This window comes from Primulina tabacum, chromosome 7 (assembly GCF_025594145.1).
Source record: "Primulina tabacum isolate GXHZ01 chromosome 7, ASM2559414v2, whole genome shotgun sequence".
Lineage (NCBI taxonomy): Eukaryota > Viridiplantae > Streptophyta > Magnoliopsida > Lamiales > Gesneriaceae > Primulina > Primulina tabacum.
This window is the reverse complement of record NC_134556.1, coordinates 37,103,801-37,123,251: the sequence shown is the minus strand read 5'-3', so window position 1 is coordinate 37,123,251 and position 19,451 is coordinate 37,103,801. Positions and strand designations below refer to the sequence as shown.

The following is a 19,451-nucleotide window of genomic DNA, read 5'->3' as shown; positions in this document are numbered from 1 at the left end:
GGCGGGATGAATATTCCAAGATTTTTTCAGATGAAGACTTTCAGATTGTTTCAAAACAATCTAAAAGTTTAATATGTCATTTTATTAAAAATTATTAAAACTTTATAATATTAACACTGAAACTAAAAGCTGTCAGTTTTTTGCATATTAATTAAATGCACAGTAAGGTCAATCATAATTTTGAACTTTTTTTTCCATGTTTTGATTAAATTTTCATTGTAATCTGAACTTCTCTCTTGATCTCTTGATTAACTACTGACAAAAACTTGTGTGAGACGGTCTCACGGATCGTATTTTGTGAGACGGATATCTTATTTGGGTCATCCATGAAAAATATTATTTTTTATGCTAAGAGTATTACTTTTTATTGTGAATATCGGTAGGGTTGACCCGTCTCACCGATAAATATTCGTGAGACCGTCTCATAAGAGACCTACTCTTAACTACCGTTTCATTTTGTTTTTAGAGTACTGTCTTAAATTGTACAAGTTCCACACAACTTAAGATCCATGGATTTTAACCATTGATTTCAAACGTATTCAAATATGTTTTTGTATTTTTAGATAAGCAAGATCATAAATTTTAAAATCTAGACGTCGTATGTTTATATAATGTTTCATGTTAATTATGATAAATAACATAGACATTTAAAATTCATTTTACTCTCTGTAACTAATGTAGAATAAGTAAAATATTGATTTAAAATTACATTTTTATTTCATCGTTAACAATAAAATACAATCGAAATCCGTCCAAATACAACCTAAAAAAATTCATATCAGCACACCTACAACCCACTCATCCACAACAAATGACCCAACGATATCACATCCAAATTCGATCGGCATCTGCTCGGCTCCAAACTTGTCAATTCCCACCTTCATTTTTCATGCGAGAATTCTATACTAGCATCGGGATAATGTCACAACACTTGATCAAATGACTGTAAAGAGGCACGCGTATTTTTTCATGTGATGCAATGCATGATCTCACATAAATCTTGAAAGATAACATGTAGTTTTACTGGTTTTTTCATTAAATCCGATTTACCCCCAAGTTTGTAAAAGTTTGGCTAGGACACTCTTAATTTATAAGCCGCTACACATGTATGTGGACCGCACTTTAGTTCAACATGTCATATCCCATCTTCAACTTTCCTCATTTGTATATTAAACACCAATCCAACAAGTAACAAACCACCTACAATACACTCTTCTTTCCATTTGCTTCTTCAACTATCTGCAGCACAAATCTCTGCAGAAACCAAGAAATATAATGCAGCTGAGATTAGCTCTCTTATCTCTTATTTTCGCCACTGTTGCTGCAGAAAACCCCTACAGATTCTTCACATGGAATGTCACTTACGGCACCATTTATCCCCTTGGCGTCCCCCAACAGGTTCGCACTTTATCTTGCTTTATATGCATTGGATTCTTGAAGTGTTTGCATCATGATGTCGATGTGTTCTTCGTGGGATTTCGATTTTTGTGTAGGCTATATTGATCAATGGGAAATTCCCAGGTCCTGAGATTTTCTGCGTCACCAATGATAATATCATTGTCAACGTGTTCAACAGTTTAGACGAGCCTTTTCTCATCCACTGGTATGAACTTTCTTTCCTGTTCTCTAATAATTTCTTTTCCCTTTTTTCTTTAATAATTTTGAAAATTCAACCAGTTGATATTGTAGAGTTTAGAGAACTTCTTGTTTCAAAACCAACTATATCGTCATTGAATGAGACATCAACCTCCCACATATTCAATAAACGAAGATATGATTCAAGTTGTAGTGTAAATTTCACTGATACACGCATAAAAAAAGTGAAAATAATAAACTTTGAAATCTTATATATATATATATAAAATTGTGTAAATCTTCTAATAATATGCCAACGGGCCTTGCTCCATGTTTTTTTTTTCCCCGTTAAAACGCACTTGATGTAACTTTATGCAATAAATAAGTCCAAATGGTGAGTAGCAAAAATTGACGCTCAATAAAACTCCTGAATCTGATGTATGTATGTATATATATATATATATAAATTCTTGTTGTAATAAATTAAAGTATTTTATTGTGCCTGTAACTTATAGGAGATGATAAAGAGAGAAGGACAACCAAATTAAAAACTTGTGGCGGTGGGAAGTGAATTCACGTACTTGAAATAAATAAAGAAGCCACACATGGGTTGTTACATCATAAAGTTTGTCAACTAACTCCACAGCCTTCTCTTCTATTACGTAAACATCACTTGTGCATTGCGAGAAATATGAGTCAAATTTTTTGGATTTATCCTTAAGACATTTTGGTAAAATAATTATTAACCTGAATTTGTCGATCATATTACAGTATATTGAAATGTATAATGTGTATTCCTCGAGAAGGGAAAATATAAAACATTAACGTTGTCGAATTTTGTGCGATGATCAAACAAATCGATGAATCAAAATCGTCCGTAAAGTTAAATCTGAGAACTGGAGTGTTTTGCCGGAATCCTTTTGAATCTTATAGCATAAATTTACATTATCACCTAACAAATCACTTTGCACGTTGTCTAAAAGATTTTTTTTGGTAAAAAATTCAGGAATGGGATCCAAAATAGGAGGAATTCATTCGAAGATGGAGTGTATGGAACAACTTGCCCAATTCCTCCGGGAAAGAACTTCACATACATTCTTCAAATGAAAGACCAAATCGGGAGTTTCTTTTACTTCCCATCTCTAGCATTTCACAAGGCAGCCGGCGGATTCGGAGCCATTCGGATTATAAGCCGGCCTTTGATCCCCGTTCCTTTCGACCCTCCTGCCGATGATTACACTCTACTCATCGGAGATTGGTACAAGGCCAATCACACGGTAACTATAAACTCTATCAACCAAGTTTTTAAAAAATCAGCTACATTTTGGCCATGATTCATAAAAATTGTATGCCTATTTTTTTCAAAAATATTATTACTTTTTGTTTGTTTACATTCAAAGTAGCTCCGATCCATTCCTTTTTTATGTCAAAATTCCTGCTTGTAGTGCATGTGCTCAGCAGTATTAATTGTTTTGATTAATAATTGGTCAGTGGTGGTGTGGGGGGTTGTACTAATTGTGTATTGGCCTATTGGGGTGATGGACTTTTCAGTTAATTGAAGGGATTACTTGCCATAGGAAAGTTTAATGATCGATTGTTTTTGTATCAAAAAATGCCATCATGGTATGCATTTTCATCTTTTACAATTCGTTTGCACAGGCATTGAAGGCAGTTCTTGACAAGGGCAAAAAACTACCTTTTCCGGATGGAATTCTTATCAATGGCCGTGGCCCAAATGAGACCTCTTTTACTGTTCAAGAGGGTACATGAACTTATGACAAACAATACAATGTGAAATTTATTTGTATTTCTTGATCTAACAACGATTATAAACCTCGAACCATCCCAGGGAAGACATACCGTCTTAGGTTATGCAACGTTGGGTTGCAAAACTCGCTCAATTTCCGGATTCAAGGACACAAGATGAAGGTGGTCGAGGTAGAAGGAACACACACAATGCAAATTAGCTACTCCTCCCTTGATATTCATGTGGGACAATGCATGTCTGTTCTCGTCACGGCTGATCAGCCACCTCAGGTATACTACATAGTCGCCTCGTCTCGTTTCACCACTCCTATCCTCGTTACAACCGGATTTCTCCAATACCCAAGCTCGAATCGTCCTGCTTCTGGATCATTACCTGGTGGACCAACCACGGAGATCGATTGGTCCCTCAACCAGGCGCGTACCATCAGGTATGCTAAACTTTTCTTTTATCCCTGGACGTTGTTGTGTATCTCGTTTCTTTTTTTGGGGATGCCTGGAAATATAGTCTACAACACAAGCATCAATCATCATATGATCCTATCAAACATTTATCACAAGCTAGCCAAGATTGTCTGTTGACAGGCAACCTTGCACTTGAGAATTTACGTTGTCATGGAAAGAAGTCGTGGCATTTGGGACATTACATGTCTTTTTTTAAGGATGAAACTCAAATCTTATAATTGTTTATGCAGGACTAATCTTACAGCGAGTGGACCAAGACCGAATCCACAAGGCTCGTATCATTACGGCATGATACCTGTGGTGAGAACCATCAGGCTTGCAAGCTCTGCAGGCCAGGTGAATGGCAAGCAAAGATATGCAATCAACAGTGTGTCCTTCCTGCCGGCTGACACTCCTCTAAAACTGGCCGACTACTACCAAATAAGTGGAGTTTATCGAGTGGGGAGCATATCTGATGCACCCAATGGTGCAGGAATATATCTCGATACGTCTGTGTTGAACACAGACTATCGGTCATTCGTTGAAATCGTTTTTGAAAACTACGAAGATATCTTGCAGAGCTATCACCTCAATGGCTACTCCTTCTTTGTAGTTGGGTGAGCGCCTTAATATTGAGTGGACACGCGCGCATTCTTTTTATGATACTGTCTTAGTATATATATGGTCACACTGATTTGATCTAAAAAACGACCAGAATGGATGGAGGGAAATGGAGCTCAGCTAGTAGAAACCAGTACAATCTCCATGATGCAGTCTCTCGTTGCACCATTCAGGTAAGAAGAAAATTCGGAGCCGGACTCAGGAAGTCGAGAGAGCCAACATCTAGATTTCTATGCAGTTCTAGAATTACTATATTTGAGATTTCTTTCTTCGGTTTTTTGTTTTGAAGGGGTCCATTTGGGTCCAAAAACATATCCTAAACTTGGTTTAATTTGGGCTGTTGCAGGTATATCCTAACTCGTGGACGGCCATTTACGTGGCACTGGACAATGTCGGAATGTGGAATCTGAGATCGGAGGTCTGGGCTCGGCAGTACTTGGGGCAACAGTTTTATCTTAGAGTCTACACCACGTCCACGTCGTTGAGAGATGAGTACCCGATCCCAAAGAATGCACTTCTTTGTGGCAGGGCTAGCGGCCGGAAAACACGCCCCCTTACTATATATACCTAGTCCATATACCATTTTAAAGAACGAAAAATTTCCAGCCCGAGGTTTCATTTGCAACATGGATATTATAGAAGACAGAAGAAGTAGAGGCATTTTCTTGGAAAATTGAAGCTATGGAAATGACATTTGTACAATTTATGTTAATAACCTCAACTTAAGGTCACACTACTCAAGGTCACATTCTTCTTGTTCATTGCCAAGGGATGATGTTATATAATCAAAGGTTGTGAGTTTGCATTCAAGGTTTTTCATGAAATCTCCAGTGTTGTTTGTGTTGATGGAAATAGAGTATTCGAGTTTATGGAATAAATTATCATAAAATCAAATATTCACGAGTTCAATTTCTCCTACAATTTTTTTTTTCAGGACTTAACTTACATGATTTGTCGTTGTTGGAGTTCATCTAATATACGTCTAAAAGGTAGTAATGGCGCCGTCACAAATAAAAATAAAAAAATTTTTAAAAATACAACAAAAATATTGTACAATGATATTTACAATAATTAAATTATGAGCTTTAGCTATTAAATTATGAGATTTGGTACTGAATTTATTATAAAATTTTGATAAATAAAATTTTTGTATTGATTTTTTTATATCATCGAATATTATAAAATTTGATTATATAAATAGCATCACTCATTTTTTTATTTTATTTTTAAAAAAAAAAAAGTCGGCGGCCGCTTACATTGACGAAGCAAAAATATGAAACGGACACGCGACTGGAAGAAGTAAACATTATCCATGGAACTGAGCTTTAATCTAGCCCATAACTTACCCGTAATTACTTTTCCTGGCCCCTTCCGCTTCTTCTATTTCTAGCATAAAGTTTCGACTTTCATTGCATAAGCAACCTCTGAAATCCCATCATGGCTGAAAATTCAGGGTTCGATCCTCAGCGCATCATTTCTCACGAGTTTCCCCAGGTAATTGTTCCTAACTTATCCCCGTAAATTTTGGTCCGATATTGCTGTGGCTCTGATGTTTAATTAATCTTTTCGTTGCTGCGCTGAATTGCGATCCTCAGACTACATTCACTTATACTGAAAGGTAAGAGTAAAAGATCAATAGTGTTGATTTTGTCGTTGTCCTAATTCGTCGGTAAGGTGAATTGATTGTTAGTTTTGAATTGAAGGGATGCTGCGCTGTATGCACTTGGTGTTGGGGCATGTTCGAAAGATGCTGTGGATGATAAAGAACTCAAATATGTTTATCATCAAGATGGACAGCAAGTCATTGAGGTAAAGTATTACTTTGGACTGATGAACTTGAACCAAATCTTTCGATTTGCTGATTTTCTTCAACTTACTTTCAGTGTTCAGGCTTTTTATGTTTGTTTAGTTTTAGTGGTGGTATTCAAAAGTTTGGTATTGTAAATTTATTTGATTATAAATTGATCTCTTTTGAACTAAGAAAAGAGAGGAATTATGTTTCAACTTGCACTCGTATTTGAAGTATGTTACAAGTTGATCTCGACACCCGCCTGAATCTGAAATTTGAATCCTGAAAAAGCAATGATATTTATGCAGTAAATTGGTCGGCTAAAACTGTCATTGATGCTAATGGCTTTACCTCTCATTAAGAAGAAATTAGATAAGTTGTAAATATTGGAAAGGAAAACATCTGAAGCTCCACATAAAACCGTGTTATGGATGCTAAGGTGAGAAATTGATGATTTATTCTTTTTGTACTCCCATAGGTTTTACCAACATTTTCGACTCTATTTGCTTTCGGAATTCAGTCACAGATAGCTCAAATACCAGGTTTACAGTGAGTACTATTGCTTTCTGAGCATGTCTGCGTATTGAAAATGTAAACAAGCACTTGTATGAAATATTCTTTGTTGTGAATTTGTCTGTCTTCGTTGGCTTGTTCTTCAGATTTGATCAACGTCTTCTTTTGCATGGACAACAATACATAGAAATTTACAAACCTCTCCCATCTCATGGCTGTGTAAGTTTTTCAATTTTCGATTGTTATCTTGGTTCTCCATTACTCCGTTAATTTGTTTTTTTCGTTTGCTAAGCTCATTAATTTGAGATGAATTTTGTTGATGCAGCTACTAAATAAGGTATCTGTCACTGGGTTGCACGATAAAGGTCTGCTTCTGATATTGGCCAGCTGTATCGATTGTCTATGACTGTAGTATGATCAAGAATAATTTTTTCAAAGTAAATGCAGATAATACAAAAATAAATAATTTTCCTTTTCATTCCTATCCTGTCGTAAAATAGGCTTCGATTTGTTAATATAAGTCATAAACTTAGGATTTGTGTACTACTGAAACTTAAGCTATACTTAAATGTTAGGTTATAGCATTTTGCTGATTGGAATTCAGTTTTTGTGGATGGATGCGATTTTCATGTAGCAAGGTTTTTTTTTTCTTTCTTGTAGGTAAAGCAGCAATCCTGGAGATGGAAATTTTGAGTTATGAAAAGGAGTCCAGCGAGTTGCTATGCATGAATCGGTATGAATCTCATCTACGCGAACTCAGAGATCTGTCATTGACGTGTCTCCTTTTCTTTTGCTCTCTCTTTTCTTTCATTCAGTAGATAAGTCCATATATCACCCAACAGGATGGCAATCTATCTAAGAGGTGCTGGAGGCTTCTCTAAGTCATCCCAACCTTACTCCTTCATCAAGTACCCGTCCAGCCAGAACTTGGCTTATCAAATTCCCAAAACTAAACCATTTGCTGTATTTGAAGAATGTACACAACCATCACAGGTATTTTAATTTGTTTTTTCATGAAATTAAGTATGATTTCCTCCTTCTCAATCCAAAAAATCACATTCTCCTCGTGCTTTAAATTCACATAACATGAAACAAAAAAATCCATATTTTTCGCTTGTCTTCTCGGCTTCCATAAATGAAAAAGTAATAGTACTAGGGGACTAATTTATATCAACTATATGTTATGATAACCGATGAATTTGGAACTGTTACTTGTTTAGTTTCCTTCTCGAAAATTGCATCTAAAGTTAACTTTTCCTTGAATGCTACTAATTCTTAATCTTCTTGATTACTTATTAGGTTACATAGTTTAAGCTGTACATAATTCGACCGTCCTTTATTGAATTTAACTTCTTCTGAGAGCATACCGTTTCTTTTTTCTTTAATTCGTACTTCCACAATGCAGGCTTTGCTTTACAGACTATCTGGTGACTATAATCCATTGCACTCAGATCCTATGGTCGCAGAAATTGCAGGGTAATGTGTCTTCTAACTGATAAATCTTGATTTAGCCTCGAAATCTTTTCTAGTATTCTTGAACATTTGCGTCAGGTATTTATTCGAATTTGGGAAGAGAGGCAATTTCAGGTCTGCCTTGTGACTCCAGAAAAGAACAGCAGGACTTGGGCAAAATTTTTTATGCCTTCTATTATTTCAGTAAGCCATGTATAAGGTCATAACTTTTGACAACTAAAAGTGTGCGCCGGATATAGCTGGGTTCATAACAATCTCCTACTTTTTCGAGACTGGCAATTTTTTGGGTAGGATTTTTAATATAGGACACTGTTCATTAGCGAATGTATATTCAACTTTATCATGGTAAGGGACACCTTTGATGGTTCTTACAACCAAATAGTAAATGCTAGATGCAGGAGAAATATTTTTGTCAAAATTAATGCATAAAACAGAACCATGCAAGCATTAATTCGTGTTTATTTTTCTACTCCTTCGATACTGTGAAAGACCCTTCCACTTTTTTCTAATTCCTTTATATGTAATGCGTCCTATAGATTCTCTCGTCCAATATTGCATGGACTTTGCTCTCTTGGGTTCGCAGTCAGAGCCATCATCAAATGTATTTGTCGAGGTGATCAAAATATGATTAAGAACATATCAGGAAAATTTCTTCTGCACGTCTATCCTGGCGAAACTTTGATAACAGAAATGTGGCTTGATGGCTTGAGGTAACATTTAATCGAATCTTTTCTTTTCAACAACCTGATCTCCTATTATTTATTTCCTTGATTGTGTACCATAAAAGCTGAAAATGTTTGTGAACTTTGCAGAGTTCTATATCAAGTGAATGTTAGAGAACGAAACAAGACCGTGCTTTCTGGTGCAGTAAGTCTCACTCATCTGAGTTCATCTCTTTGATTCCCCGTACCACCTGTTAGAGATTCCCGTTCAGCAAATGGCCCTGTAAGAATTTAAAAAATGACCATTTTATTGATGCATACACGAATTTTCTCTTTCTTTCTTTCTTTTTCCTTTGTAATGTTGAATTGTGGTGGCGATGTAAAAGCTTGTCGAGTTTTGTGAAGGCTTTTCATTTGTAGGAATAATGTTTCGGTTCTACCCCAAGAATTACACAAGGAAATGAGGAAATAACAGAATAGTTTATGTTATAGGGTTTATATTGCACCTTCGAGTCACCGTTTCTTTAGAGTCAATGGTAACATTTTTCTTTAGAGTCAATGGTAACATTAAAATACTCAAATATAATTGAGTTGTTACTTGTGAAAAACAATGCAATTTCAAATACAGTATTCTTAGTTTATTCTATTTGTAATGCGTATAAATTAAGAATAATGTTTTTTTTCTTTAAAAAAATAAATTTTAATAATTAAAAATTACCTATTTAGGCAATGAAAAAAATTGAAAGTGAGACCTCTGCTCCTCGTTTAATTTTTCACTTTATTATAATTTTAAATTTTCCACTTTTTTTATGTTTTGGTAATAATTTTTTTGTATTATTTAATTAAAAAAACAAAGAGTGATGATGTCTTTTAATTATTATTATTTTCAAGGATCATATTCTATCTAGGCAAAAACAAAACGGCATTGTGCTTGAATTTACATTAATTACCACACGGCCGAACTGGGCCTCACCAAACTGAAAAGCTCGGACTAGGCCCAAAGTCATATCTAAGCGATGGACCTCATGGAATAGGTAGATATAGTCCAGTCCAAACTGGGGGCCCTGTATGTCGATAATCTGGGATGGTCACTCTCCAGCCCAAAATCCATCTTGGGACAATACTCTTCTTCCTTCTCTTCATCGTATTCGTACACAAATTCGGGCATCTCCAGTTTGTCCCATCTTACGCTGTTTCTCAAGAGATTCAACTTCTTCACGTATCTCAGCTTACCATAAAACCTGTCATCAATTCAACAACTTGGAAACTAAATTATGGGTAATTTTAATAATCAAATCAACTATAAGTAAATGAAAGAGAGAGAACAAACCCCGATGCTTGTAAATGAAAGTGCTTTTTTCCCATGAATTTGTAAGTGGAAACTGATTAATCATGGTAATTACCCGGCGGCGGCTGCGCCAGAGAAGAGGATACGGCCAAAAGTGGCAAGAAAGAGGCGGCATTGAAGAGATGGGTGCAGGAAATAAACAGCTTCCACGTTCTGCCCAAATTCAGCAGGAACAGCATCAAATATGGATTTCATAGCCAAAATCCCAGGGGAATTTTCGCTTCTGTTAACTCCAGAGTGCACATACACAACCGAGAATCGCCTTCCTTTCAAACTGGGGAATATCTCAGCTTCCAAGAATTTCTTCAACGCCTCCACACCAACCAACTTCCCTATATATAATAATAACAATACCCAAAATCATTACACACACACACACAAACAAGATCTTGTAAAAATCAAAGATGGGTGTTGTATTTGTATTGCAAACTTTACCAGGGAAGAGTTTCCCTACGATGCGGAGGATGGGGAGTCTTCGTTTGTCTGTGCCTTGAATCTTGAATACGTCCAGTTTCTTTATGAGCTTTTGTTGTTCGGATTGGGAGAGAAGAGAAGAGGAACCATTAGTGTTTGAAGGGGTCATTTTCACAGAGTGAATTTTGCTTATGCTTCAAGTTCTTGACAAGATCATAGGGCACTGAGTGCCAATGTGATAGATATATAAAAGCCGAACCTCAAACATATCCCATAGTGTCGAGAATAGGCTAGGCTGTTTTCTCGTATGGGAGTGTTATCTATCCGGGGAGGGATTGGGATTGGGAACCAGGATAGAATATTCCCAGCATCTTCCCTTCGGCCCCTCTTGCTACCACTTTGGGGGGAAACTTTATTTTTGTCCCTTTCGGCAGAGCAAGAGGTGGGCCGTCAGTTGTGGCCACACAAAACACCCTTCTATTAGTTATTGTTAGATAGAGGATTAGGCAGCCACCAAATATAAAATATAGAGAACATCAGCCTGGTATCAAGGAAGGACTATTGGATCGTTGATCTAATGTTACGCTTATACGTGAATAATCATATCATAACCTACCAAATAAGCTTAAGTTCAAACTCCTTTGATATGTCGTCATCAGAGAGAGAACATAAATCAAGCTAAAGGAATATCCATAGAAAATATCAAGATTTGGAAGAGAAACCGGTAAATTTAGAAGACTAATACATGACTTCAAAGAATTATCAATTACTATCGATTCAGGTATGCTTCCGTTGATCATTTCCTGGTGATCCCACATCAATGTTCCTGCACTTTGGGGGATGGTTTTCACCAAGAGGAAATTTTCTAACAAAAGGGACTCAACAAACTGGCTGAGGTATCTTTAGGTATTATCGAACAACCCCATGTTCGGATTACGGAAAAAGTCCGCAACATAAGAGGAGCTAAGATCTCAACACTTTAACTTGGGAATACTACAGATAAGTAAGTGTTGGCAAATGTTACATCATCTTAAAATCAAAACACAAAGAAGCTTTTATCATCTGCAAACATCATGGTGCAATTTTTATTTTTTTAAACACATAAATGCTGCAATATACAATATCATATGTTTCAATCAAAAATATGTGAGATTAAAAATGAAAAACCTGAGAATTGTTCCTTACGCCATAATCCTCCAAGTGCAGAATCGTCGTTAAGTAACTTTTCGTTGTGGTGCAAAAGGCAAAAGTTTCCCACACATGTTTCCTGTCAATCCAAAGAATGATCTTTGAATTTCTAAACTGATCAATTACGGGATTTCTAACAAATCAACAGAGTGATGGCGGAGCATGAATTCATTCAAGATGGTTCCTGCGGTAGTTGAAACATACCAAGAAATGTGACGATGACCCATTCCTGATTCCTCCATATCATTCACTTTTTTCTTAATCGCAAGTTTCAAGTCTTTCACAGTGGGAGAATTCATAACCGCTACATCTTCAAACCCAAACAGAACAACAAAGAGCAATTCTCCATATGTGTTTGTCAAAATGTCAACTTGACCAAAATCAAAAGTTGGCATACCTATATTAGTGCCGTCCAATTTACGGACAGAGATCCGCTGGCGCTGCCGAGCTCCAAGTTGATGAGAGTGTCCACGTCGGATAAAGTAGGCTTCTTCGAGGAAGTCGGCGAGTACGGGATCATTGAGAAATGCTGCAAGCGTTGATTGTATTTTGGCTTTCCTGGGGCTGATGCTATTGTACTCGGGAGTTGCATTCATGGCGCTGGTTCTGGACGTGTCTGCTTTCGTTTCCTCCATTAATTTTGCACGACAAAAAATTGAAATTAGAGTCACTCAACTATGATCTTACTGTCACCGCGGTGTCGCCTGTGTGCCTGCAATGAATAATAGTCGTCTTTTATGTGATAAAATTTATTCAAATTTACGTTTGACAAACGAGTTTCATATTATTGATGTGAATAATGTGCACAGAAAAAATTTATTCAAATTAACGTTTGACAAACGAGTTTCATATTATTGATGTGAATAATGTGCAGAGAATCAAACACGATTAATGAACATTATATCAAAATTGTTTATACATGTATTCATGTATGAGAATATTTCTTGTGAAACACATGAGAGATGTCGATATTTGGGTTCTAGTCGATGCTACCTATAGGACAGTGCCCCACTAAGATCTGGGCCGTTGATTTTAAAAAATTTGATGGACCTCGCATATAAATTGGTGGACCCCGCATATATGTGGTTAAATTTGGGCCTTTGATCTTCTTATGGGGCAGTACCCCATGAGGATAGGGTGAAATATTCCCGATATTAGGGTGGTCGCAAAGCTCGGTTTTGAAAACTTGAAACGTTGGATTTTCAAAAGTCTAACACGATGAACCCAAGCTTTTCAAAAGCCAACACCATCCAGTTCAAACATATTTTTCCTCGCAAGCGAGTCCTATGCTTACTTTAGCTTTTTAAATTTTATTTTTTTCCCGAACTCAAAAAAAATTTGTGTTTTTACTTTTTTTTCTACTTTTGTTTTCAACATATTTTTTAAGAAAGTTTTTTTTTTAATTTAATTAATTTTCAATAATATTTTGATCAAATAATTTTTTCGTATGCTACATATTAAGTAAAATTATAATTAAAAACAATAATTGTATTTTAATTATTAAATTTAAATATATTATGAATTTATTAATAAAACTAATATATATTATTAATAGATTAATTAAAATGAATATAAAAATATATATATTTGTACTACTATATAAACGAAAATTATAAATAAACATATTAAAAAATATAGAATTATGTATTAATTGGTGGGCCTGACAAAAAAAAAAATTGTGGGTTTATGATTGTGGGAAGATTTTTTTTAGAAATTGATATTTCTTAACTTTTGATATAACAGTAATGTTAGGATCGAGTTATAGTTCATATGAGTGTAGAATAAATTCTTTAACAGCGATTAAAAGAGCTGCAATAGCTCTTTTTAAATATTCAAAAAATAACCAAGCATTGAGAAATTAAATCGAGTTTGGTTCTAAAACAAACGGAAAAAGCTCCAAATAATCTCTTTAAAAACCGATTAAGCATTTAAAAATGTATTTAAAAAGTATACAAGTTAAAATAATAAGAATGCTTTGGGTGAATTATTTTTTCAAATATTTTGTATGAAATATTTTGGTATTTGAAAAACACATAAAATGCTTCAACTATGCCAACCGAAAACAACAGCAAAATTAAGTAAATGCGATAAATAAATATACACGAATTTTTTTATGGATGTTTGGAGATTAACAACTTTTACAAACTCATTTCGACTTACAACTTATCTCGTCCCATCGAAAATCCTAGCACACTCTCACTTATGGCCACGACCTTACAATTTGCATGATGTTTAACGTCTTTTATATCAAGACTACAAACACAATTTTTTGTTACTTAGTGTGAAGAATATTACTCCATTAATATTTGAAGCTCATCTCTCAGGTATATGTGAGTGCTTGTATGTGAGAAAATTAATCCATTACATTATATATACTCTCAAACTTATCCTCGCATACAAGGAGAAAAGCTCTCATTAAGCTAATATCTCTATTTAGATTCTTCTTCTTGGGCTTGCTTTCATTTTAGCTAATTTTTTTATGTTGGTTTTTCATACTTTGAATTCTCTTCAAAAACTTGTATTTGATGTTCAAGATATTGTTTATATACCTTGCAAGAGTGATATATAATTTCATTTAAATTCCAGTTTGTCAAATCTCTTAACTTGACATATCACAACTAAACAATTGAATAACTATGTTAGAAATGTAACAAGTTTTGTTCTCTTTAAAATTAAGATTGTTGGTGTTTTTATAACTCAGATAGATGTGAAGTAAGATGATACGTAATAAAGTTGGGTTTACGAGTACCCTTGTGTCAAATCATTCTTCCACGTTTACATATATTTTTTTAAATTTTACGAGTATCCTTGTCAAACCATTGTTCCACGTTTACATATCTTTTTTTTAATTAAAAAAAAAAACAAATAAAAGATATTTAAAAAACCTGTGAAATGAACAGACGGGCCGGGCCGGGCCGGGCCGGGCCGATCACGGCTACATATTCGGCGCGGTGAACCAGATCAGATCAACGGGTAAACGGCCCATTGACCCTATTACGGCTTCGGGTCGGATTTGGTTAAAATTAAATCTGGGTCATACTGGGTATGTACAAATGCTATATTTTGGATGGCTGATATATGTTTTTTTTTAAATATTAATCTATAAACAAAATTTATATTTCCAAGAAAATAGAATTGAACAAAAAACTTTAAGGACAGCTCTGACAAATTTTTTCGATAAAAAAAACCTTCACAAAAGAAACATAAAACATATGAAAACGTTGAATTTTGACTTAGTTTATGAGGCCATATATCTATTTTCCTTTGTATAAAACAAAATATTAAAATAAAACTTTATCTCATTTTAGACTATGATATAGAATTGAAGAGATGGATGAAATTAAAATAATTAAAACTCTGCATGTACATATATAATTCGATGACACTTCTGCATAAGCTAATACTGTATTATCAAGAAACTGAAGGTTTCTGGATACACCTTTATATGATTATATTTCCATCTGTTTCAGTATAGTTTATCCACCGCAAACAACTGAGCTCATGTAGTACAAACAGCCCAATTTGATGGAAGCCTAGCCGAACTCAAAGGCGGCATGTTCCGTACATTCACATCGAGAGGCAGCATCCGGTATTCGATATCGAGCTCTCGGAAGATTTTGATCATCTCCTCAACAAGAAGTGCTCTTCTTGCCCATCTCTCCCCCATGTCTTGATGATTCATCTTGTGAGAAAGCCATACCGACCACTTCAATCGGTTCAAGTCCTCTATGTCTCGAATGACTACTGATGGCGCAGGGTTCCAGTGGTCGCTCTTGTTCTCAATGTACCTGAAAATGTCCAGTCGTCATGTATAGAGAACAATACATACATGTATTTTTCAGGTGGTGTCTGTGATCAAATTGAGTGACGGATGTTGAATTTCTATAAAAAGTTCAAGATACCTCATATGTTTTCTCCTCTATATTTCATTGAGTTTTACTTCACTGTTTTTTACGGGTCTCTTTTGAACAAATCCGACCAACTTATGTTTATGTTTATGCTTGTAATATGAATTTTGGGACACACTTTCACATAGGCTCGTAAATCGTAATAAAAACATAAAGCTGTTGTTGATCACCTTTCTTAATCTCAAGATTTTGGAAAAACATATAATCTATATTCGCACCTTATGATTCTCTCCTTCATTGTCGCAATCTTCTCCACAGGGGTCGAGATATGTATACAGAAGTCAATTGCGTCGCCCATATCCGGGCTGCGGTAGTAGTTGTTGATCGGCTTTGTGGATAAGATACTGTTTGGGTAATAGATCTTGAGGCTATCATATCTTAGAAAGACAGTCGTCAATATGTTCATCTCTTCGACTATCATCTGAAAATAACAGTTGAAATCAAATATGCATTGAATATGATGGAAACTTGCATGTTACGTTGAAAACAACTAGCATACCTGAACTCCATCAACTTCAACACGGTCACCCACATCAAAAGGGTGCATCACAAATAAAAAGATGATTGCCTCAAATGTTGTCTTGCAAGTATTTCCGAACATAAACACAACTAAAAGAAGTTGGGAGCTTAAGAAGATAAAGAAATGTGTAGTCGCGACTTTGAGTATGAGGAGCCAGATTACGATGACTATAACCCCAACAAGGGCGTCCATCATTTGATGTAGTTTGTTGACGGCAGTTTTTGTGTCGTTTAGGGATAAAGCAAGAGCCCTCCGTTCCCTAAACGCATTGACCTATGGCATAAAAGATTCTTAGTTTATACTTTATATCACATACAAATACATGGTATCGAAAAAAAAACAAGTTTCTTTTACATATTACTCACCAACCAATTTTTTAGATCACGCTTGCTGATTCCCTTTTGTTCACATCCTCCTTCAAAGAGACGCATTGCCTTTAAAGCTTCATCTTCTCGAAGAAAGCGCATTAAATCCTCCTGGAAAATGCGTCTGCACACGAAAAGGACATCCTAGCAAGTAAGGGTTTTTACATAACCCATAAAATTCAAAAAATATGCTGATATAAATTTGGTGCTTAGATTTTTCCATAAGCTGACTATAGGCTTCTTTTGGTTGCCACTCTCAAACGAGAAGTTTTAATCTAACAGCAAAGGCAGATCCAGATACATAGAGAATTTAATGCAATTGTTGAAGGAAATAACACAACTCGAGTCATTTGAAATGAAAATTATAGTGTAATCGGCTAGGTACTAGTCAATGATAGAAACACGTAAATATCATAAATTAAAAAACAAGTAGAAAATTACTTAGCTCCTGGCCTGGCCACATTGATAAAAATCTTTTTGGCGGCAGCTTTGGCCTGATTTTCACTCGTGATCTGCACCACCGATTCATCTTCAGCAGTCGAGCCCTGTATGCGCTCATCCAGAGTTGAGATCACCCCTTTCCTCACAATGTTCATCAACCTCTTCATATTCCAAGCCGATATATTCTTCTGATTCAGCCTATGCAAATGATCGACCGTAATACCATTCCGTTCTTCCTTCTTCGACATCATTTTCGAAAGCCTAGGACTTTTAGCATCCATGGAAACAGTACTCCTCCTTGGAGTCCCGATCATTCTTCCACTTTTTGGGAAAACATTGGCCTTAAGGTCAGCAGGAATAGTCGCCCCCGCACTCTGAAGCTTCTGAACCTCAACCATCACCCTCTCCTCGTCTTCCTGCACCAGTTGAATCTCGATCAGTGGCGGCCCGGAAAGAGTCTCGATCACATACTGAGTGAACAACGCCTCCTGAATCCGATCAAAAAACGTGCTAACATGAAATGATGAAGCTAAAACCTTAACAATCAAAGTTTTTAGCAGCCAAATCAAAGTTCCCACCAAAAGGCAAACCCAAATCTTGGTCACATAAGGTAAAATCTTCCCATCTGTCACCCTCTCAACCCTCTTGTCGAAAATGCATTGCCAAGCTATCAGAACCAGAGTCAGCCACACACAGTTCTGCACTGCTTTTCGCAATCCGTACACGAAATACAGAACCCTTTTCCGTAAGAGAAAATTCCTTTCGATGAAGAAAACCACAATCCGAATTACCCAACCGGAAACCAATCTCCCAGAAATCAATACCAGAACCATTAACACCCATTTCCAAAGATCTAATTCAAACAGGGTTCTTTTTCTGAAGAAGTTAATAGTTAAACTACAAACTAAAGCACCAACGATCAAAATTAGACCCAGTAATTGCATTACTGAGAGAGCACTACACTTCATTTTCTTGTAATCCTCGGGAAAATCTTCGTCAAGGAAAGGGTCGTCTTCGTCAAAATCACTGGCCCCTTTTCCTAAAACTTGGGATTTGAGCATTCTCTGCGTCTGGGATTTCTGATTATTCTCCTCCGGTGGGTCCAGTAATCTCGACTTAGTTTTCGTTCTCAGTAAACTAGATCTTCTCCGAAAAGAATTGTTGGAGCTGCAAACTACAACTTCAGCAGGTTCAGCATTTGACACGCTGTTCGCCGATGGCGGTTCAGCCGTATTCTTGTGAAATGAAACGCGGACCTCTCTCGGTGTCAGCTGCCCGTAGTTGTTATCGCTGGGGCTCTCGGATATTTTAGGTAAAGGTGATCTCGGGGCCACCGGAGATTCCGTCACTAAATCGAAGTCCTGCGATGCCGCGGCGGCTCTCATGACGGCGTCGTTTGAGAAATCATAACTGGAGTCCCTCCACATTCTGCTGGCGTTGCTCTCATTCATGCCAGCACTACTGACACTGTCTCCATTGGGTGAATCTTGGACGTTACTCTTCGTTCTGACGTTCTTGGGCGGTGGAGGCGAAGGGGAGGACGTGTCGAAGGAGGAGGGAGATGACGTCATGCTCGCGGGGTGGGACGTGGAGTTTTTGCACTGGGTTAAGAGAATATGACCTTCTTCTTGCAATTGTGAGGATTTCAAGGATTTGCGGAAAGTTTCCATGTGAGGTGGTGAAGTAAAAGTTGAATTTCAAAAAACAAAACGGGATTTTTCAACTCAAAAAGAAAACAAAACCCATTTAAAATCACAACATTGGTCAGATGATTCGGGAAAAAAAGAGTATTTAATGTTGAATTGAGATTTATATAATCAGAGAGCGATGAGGTGTCGGGTGTAGATTTCAGCAAATACGAAAAGGTGGTTTGGTTGCATGAAGAAACTGTTTCGTAATGTGTGAATTTTTAAACTGAAAGGACTGAAAGGAAGTGTAAGAGTGGTTGCAAGACACGTGGTGGAGATATACCGCGTAATGAAAGTTAATCGGTTTCGTAATTTTTTGTTTGAGACAGTCTTGATGAATGGTATTTTGTGAGACATATATTTTATTTTGGTCATTTATAAAAAATATTATTTTTATGCTAAGATTATTATTTTTTATTGTGAATATCGGTATGATTGATCATCTCACAGATAAAGATTCGTGAGACCGTCTCACAAAAAACCTACACGAAAAAAAAATAATGCAAACAAATTTTGTAGTTTTATTTATATTTGATTCATTTTAACTTATTTACTCTTATGGAACCTAACACACGAGCAATGCATGTTTTTTCCAAAAAATAAAACAAAAATATTAGTTTTTTTTATTTATTTTATAATTCATCATGCTCACTTATGTTTATGTATTATGATCGGTAAGATAACACTCATTTATTTATTTTTATAATTTTGATATATTTCATCATATCTAATAAGTGA

The 19,451-nt window shown here is 36.0% G+C and overlaps 4 protein-coding genes across 4 annotated transcripts; 2 read left to right on the top strand and 2 right to left on the bottom strand.

The window, feature by feature from the left end:
* The first annotated feature begins 1,147 nt into the window (after positions 1-1,147).
* On the top strand, positions 1,148-5,256 carry LOC142551642 (L-ascorbate oxidase homolog). Its single transcript, XM_075660991.1, has 8 exons — positions 1,148-1,398; positions 1,494-1,603; positions 2,582-2,852; positions 3,235-3,337; positions 3,425-3,770; positions 4,035-4,400; positions 4,499-4,577; positions 4,751-5,256. The coding sequence occupies exons 1-8, from the start codon at positions 1,276-1,278 to the stop codon at positions 4,973-4,975; spliced, it is 1,623 nt and encodes a 540-aa protein (XP_075517106.1). The 5' UTR covers positions 1,148-1,275; the 3' UTR covers positions 4,976-5,256.
* Positions 5,257-5,703: 447 nt separating this feature from the next.
* LOC142551646 (enoyl-CoA hydratase 2, peroxisomal-like) lies at positions 5,704-9,339 on the top strand. The gene is made up of 11 exons (XM_075660994.1): positions 5,704-5,898; positions 6,000-6,022; positions 6,108-6,213; positions 6,672-6,742; positions 6,853-6,925; positions 7,032-7,071; positions 7,367-7,439; positions 7,549-7,699; positions 8,112-8,182; positions 8,716-8,889; positions 8,992-9,339. The coding sequence occupies exons 1-11, from the start codon at positions 5,842-5,844 to the stop codon at positions 9,077-9,079; spliced, it is 927 nt and encodes a 308-aa protein (XP_075517109.1). The 5' UTR covers positions 5,704-5,841; the 3' UTR covers positions 9,080-9,339.
* Positions 9,340-9,684: 345 nt separating this feature from the next.
* Positions 9,685-11,063, bottom strand: LOC142551647 (uncharacterized). Its single transcript, XM_075660995.1, has 3 exons — positions 10,625-11,063; positions 10,245-10,521; positions 9,685-10,082 (listed from the first exon to the last, which is right to left on the bottom strand). The coding sequence occupies exons 1-3, from the start codon at positions 10,770-10,772 to the stop codon at positions 9,851-9,853; spliced, it is 657 nt and encodes a 218-aa protein (XP_075517110.1). The 5' UTR covers positions 10,773-11,063; the 3' UTR covers positions 9,685-9,850.
* A 4,058-nt stretch (positions 11,064-15,121) lies between these two features.
* LOC142551640 (mechanosensitive ion channel protein 8-like) lies at positions 15,122-18,895 on the bottom strand. Its single transcript, XM_075660984.1, has 5 exons — positions 17,026-18,895; positions 16,585-16,708; positions 16,199-16,492; positions 15,918-16,120; positions 15,122-15,579 (listed from the first exon to the last, which is right to left on the bottom strand). The coding sequence occupies exons 1-5, from the start codon at positions 18,693-18,695 to the stop codon at positions 15,291-15,293; spliced, it is 2,580 nt and encodes an 859-aa protein (XP_075517099.1). The 5' UTR covers positions 18,696-18,895; the 3' UTR covers positions 15,122-15,290.
* Positions 18,896-19,451: the final 556 nt, after the last annotated feature.

Excerpts from the sequence above, each read along its gene's own strand:
- LOC142551640 (XM_075660984.1), bottom strand. The coding sequence starts at position 18,695 with ATGGAAACTTTCCGCAAATCCTTGAAATCCTCACAATTGCAAGAAGAA. Across the intron at positions 16,709-17,025 it reads GTGGCCAGGCCAGGAGCTAA|ACGCATTTTCCAGGAGGATT; the intron begins GTAATTTTCTAC and ends TTTCGTGTGCAG. Across the intron at positions 16,493-16,584 it reads GTGATCTAAAAAATTGGTTG|GTCAATGCGTTTAGGGAACG; the intron begins GTGAGTAATATG and ends TTTATGCCATAG.
- LOC142551646 (XM_075660994.1), top strand. The coding sequence starts at position 5,842 with ATGGCTGAAAATTCAGGGTTCGATCCTCAGCGCATCATTTCTCACGAG. Across the intron at positions 6,926-7,031 it reads CTCTCCCATCTCATGGCTGT|CTACTAAATAAGGTATCTGT; the intron begins GTAAGTTTTTCA and ends TTGTTGATGCAG. Across the intron at positions 7,440-7,548 it reads GAGTTGCTATGCATGAATCG|GATGGCAATCTATCTAAGAG; the intron begins GTATGAATCTCA and ends ATCACCCAACAG.
- LOC142551642 (XM_075660991.1), top strand. The coding sequence starts at position 1,276 with ATGCAGCTGAGATTAGCTCTCTTATCTCTTATTTTCGCCACTGTTGCT. Across the intron at positions 2,853-3,234 it reads GGTACAAGGCCAATCACACG|GCATTGAAGGCAGTTCTTGA; the intron begins GTAACTATAAAC and ends TCGTTTGCACAG. Across the intron at positions 3,771-4,034 it reads AACCAGGCGCGTACCATCAG|GACTAATCTTACAGCGAGTG; the intron begins GTATGCTAAACT and ends TTGTTTATGCAG.
- LOC142551647 (XM_075660995.1), bottom strand. The coding sequence starts at position 10,772 with ATGACCCCTTCAAACACTAATGGTTCCTCTTCTCTTCTCTCCCAATCC. Across the intron at positions 10,522-10,624 it reads CGTAGGGAAACTCTTCCCTG|GGAAGTTGGTTGGTGTGGAG; the intron begins GTAAAGTTTGCA and ends TATTATATATAG. Across the intron at positions 10,083-10,244 it reads TCTGGCGCAGCCGCCGCCGG|GTTTTATGGTAAGCTGAGAT; the intron begins GTAATTACCATG and ends AATTGATGACAG.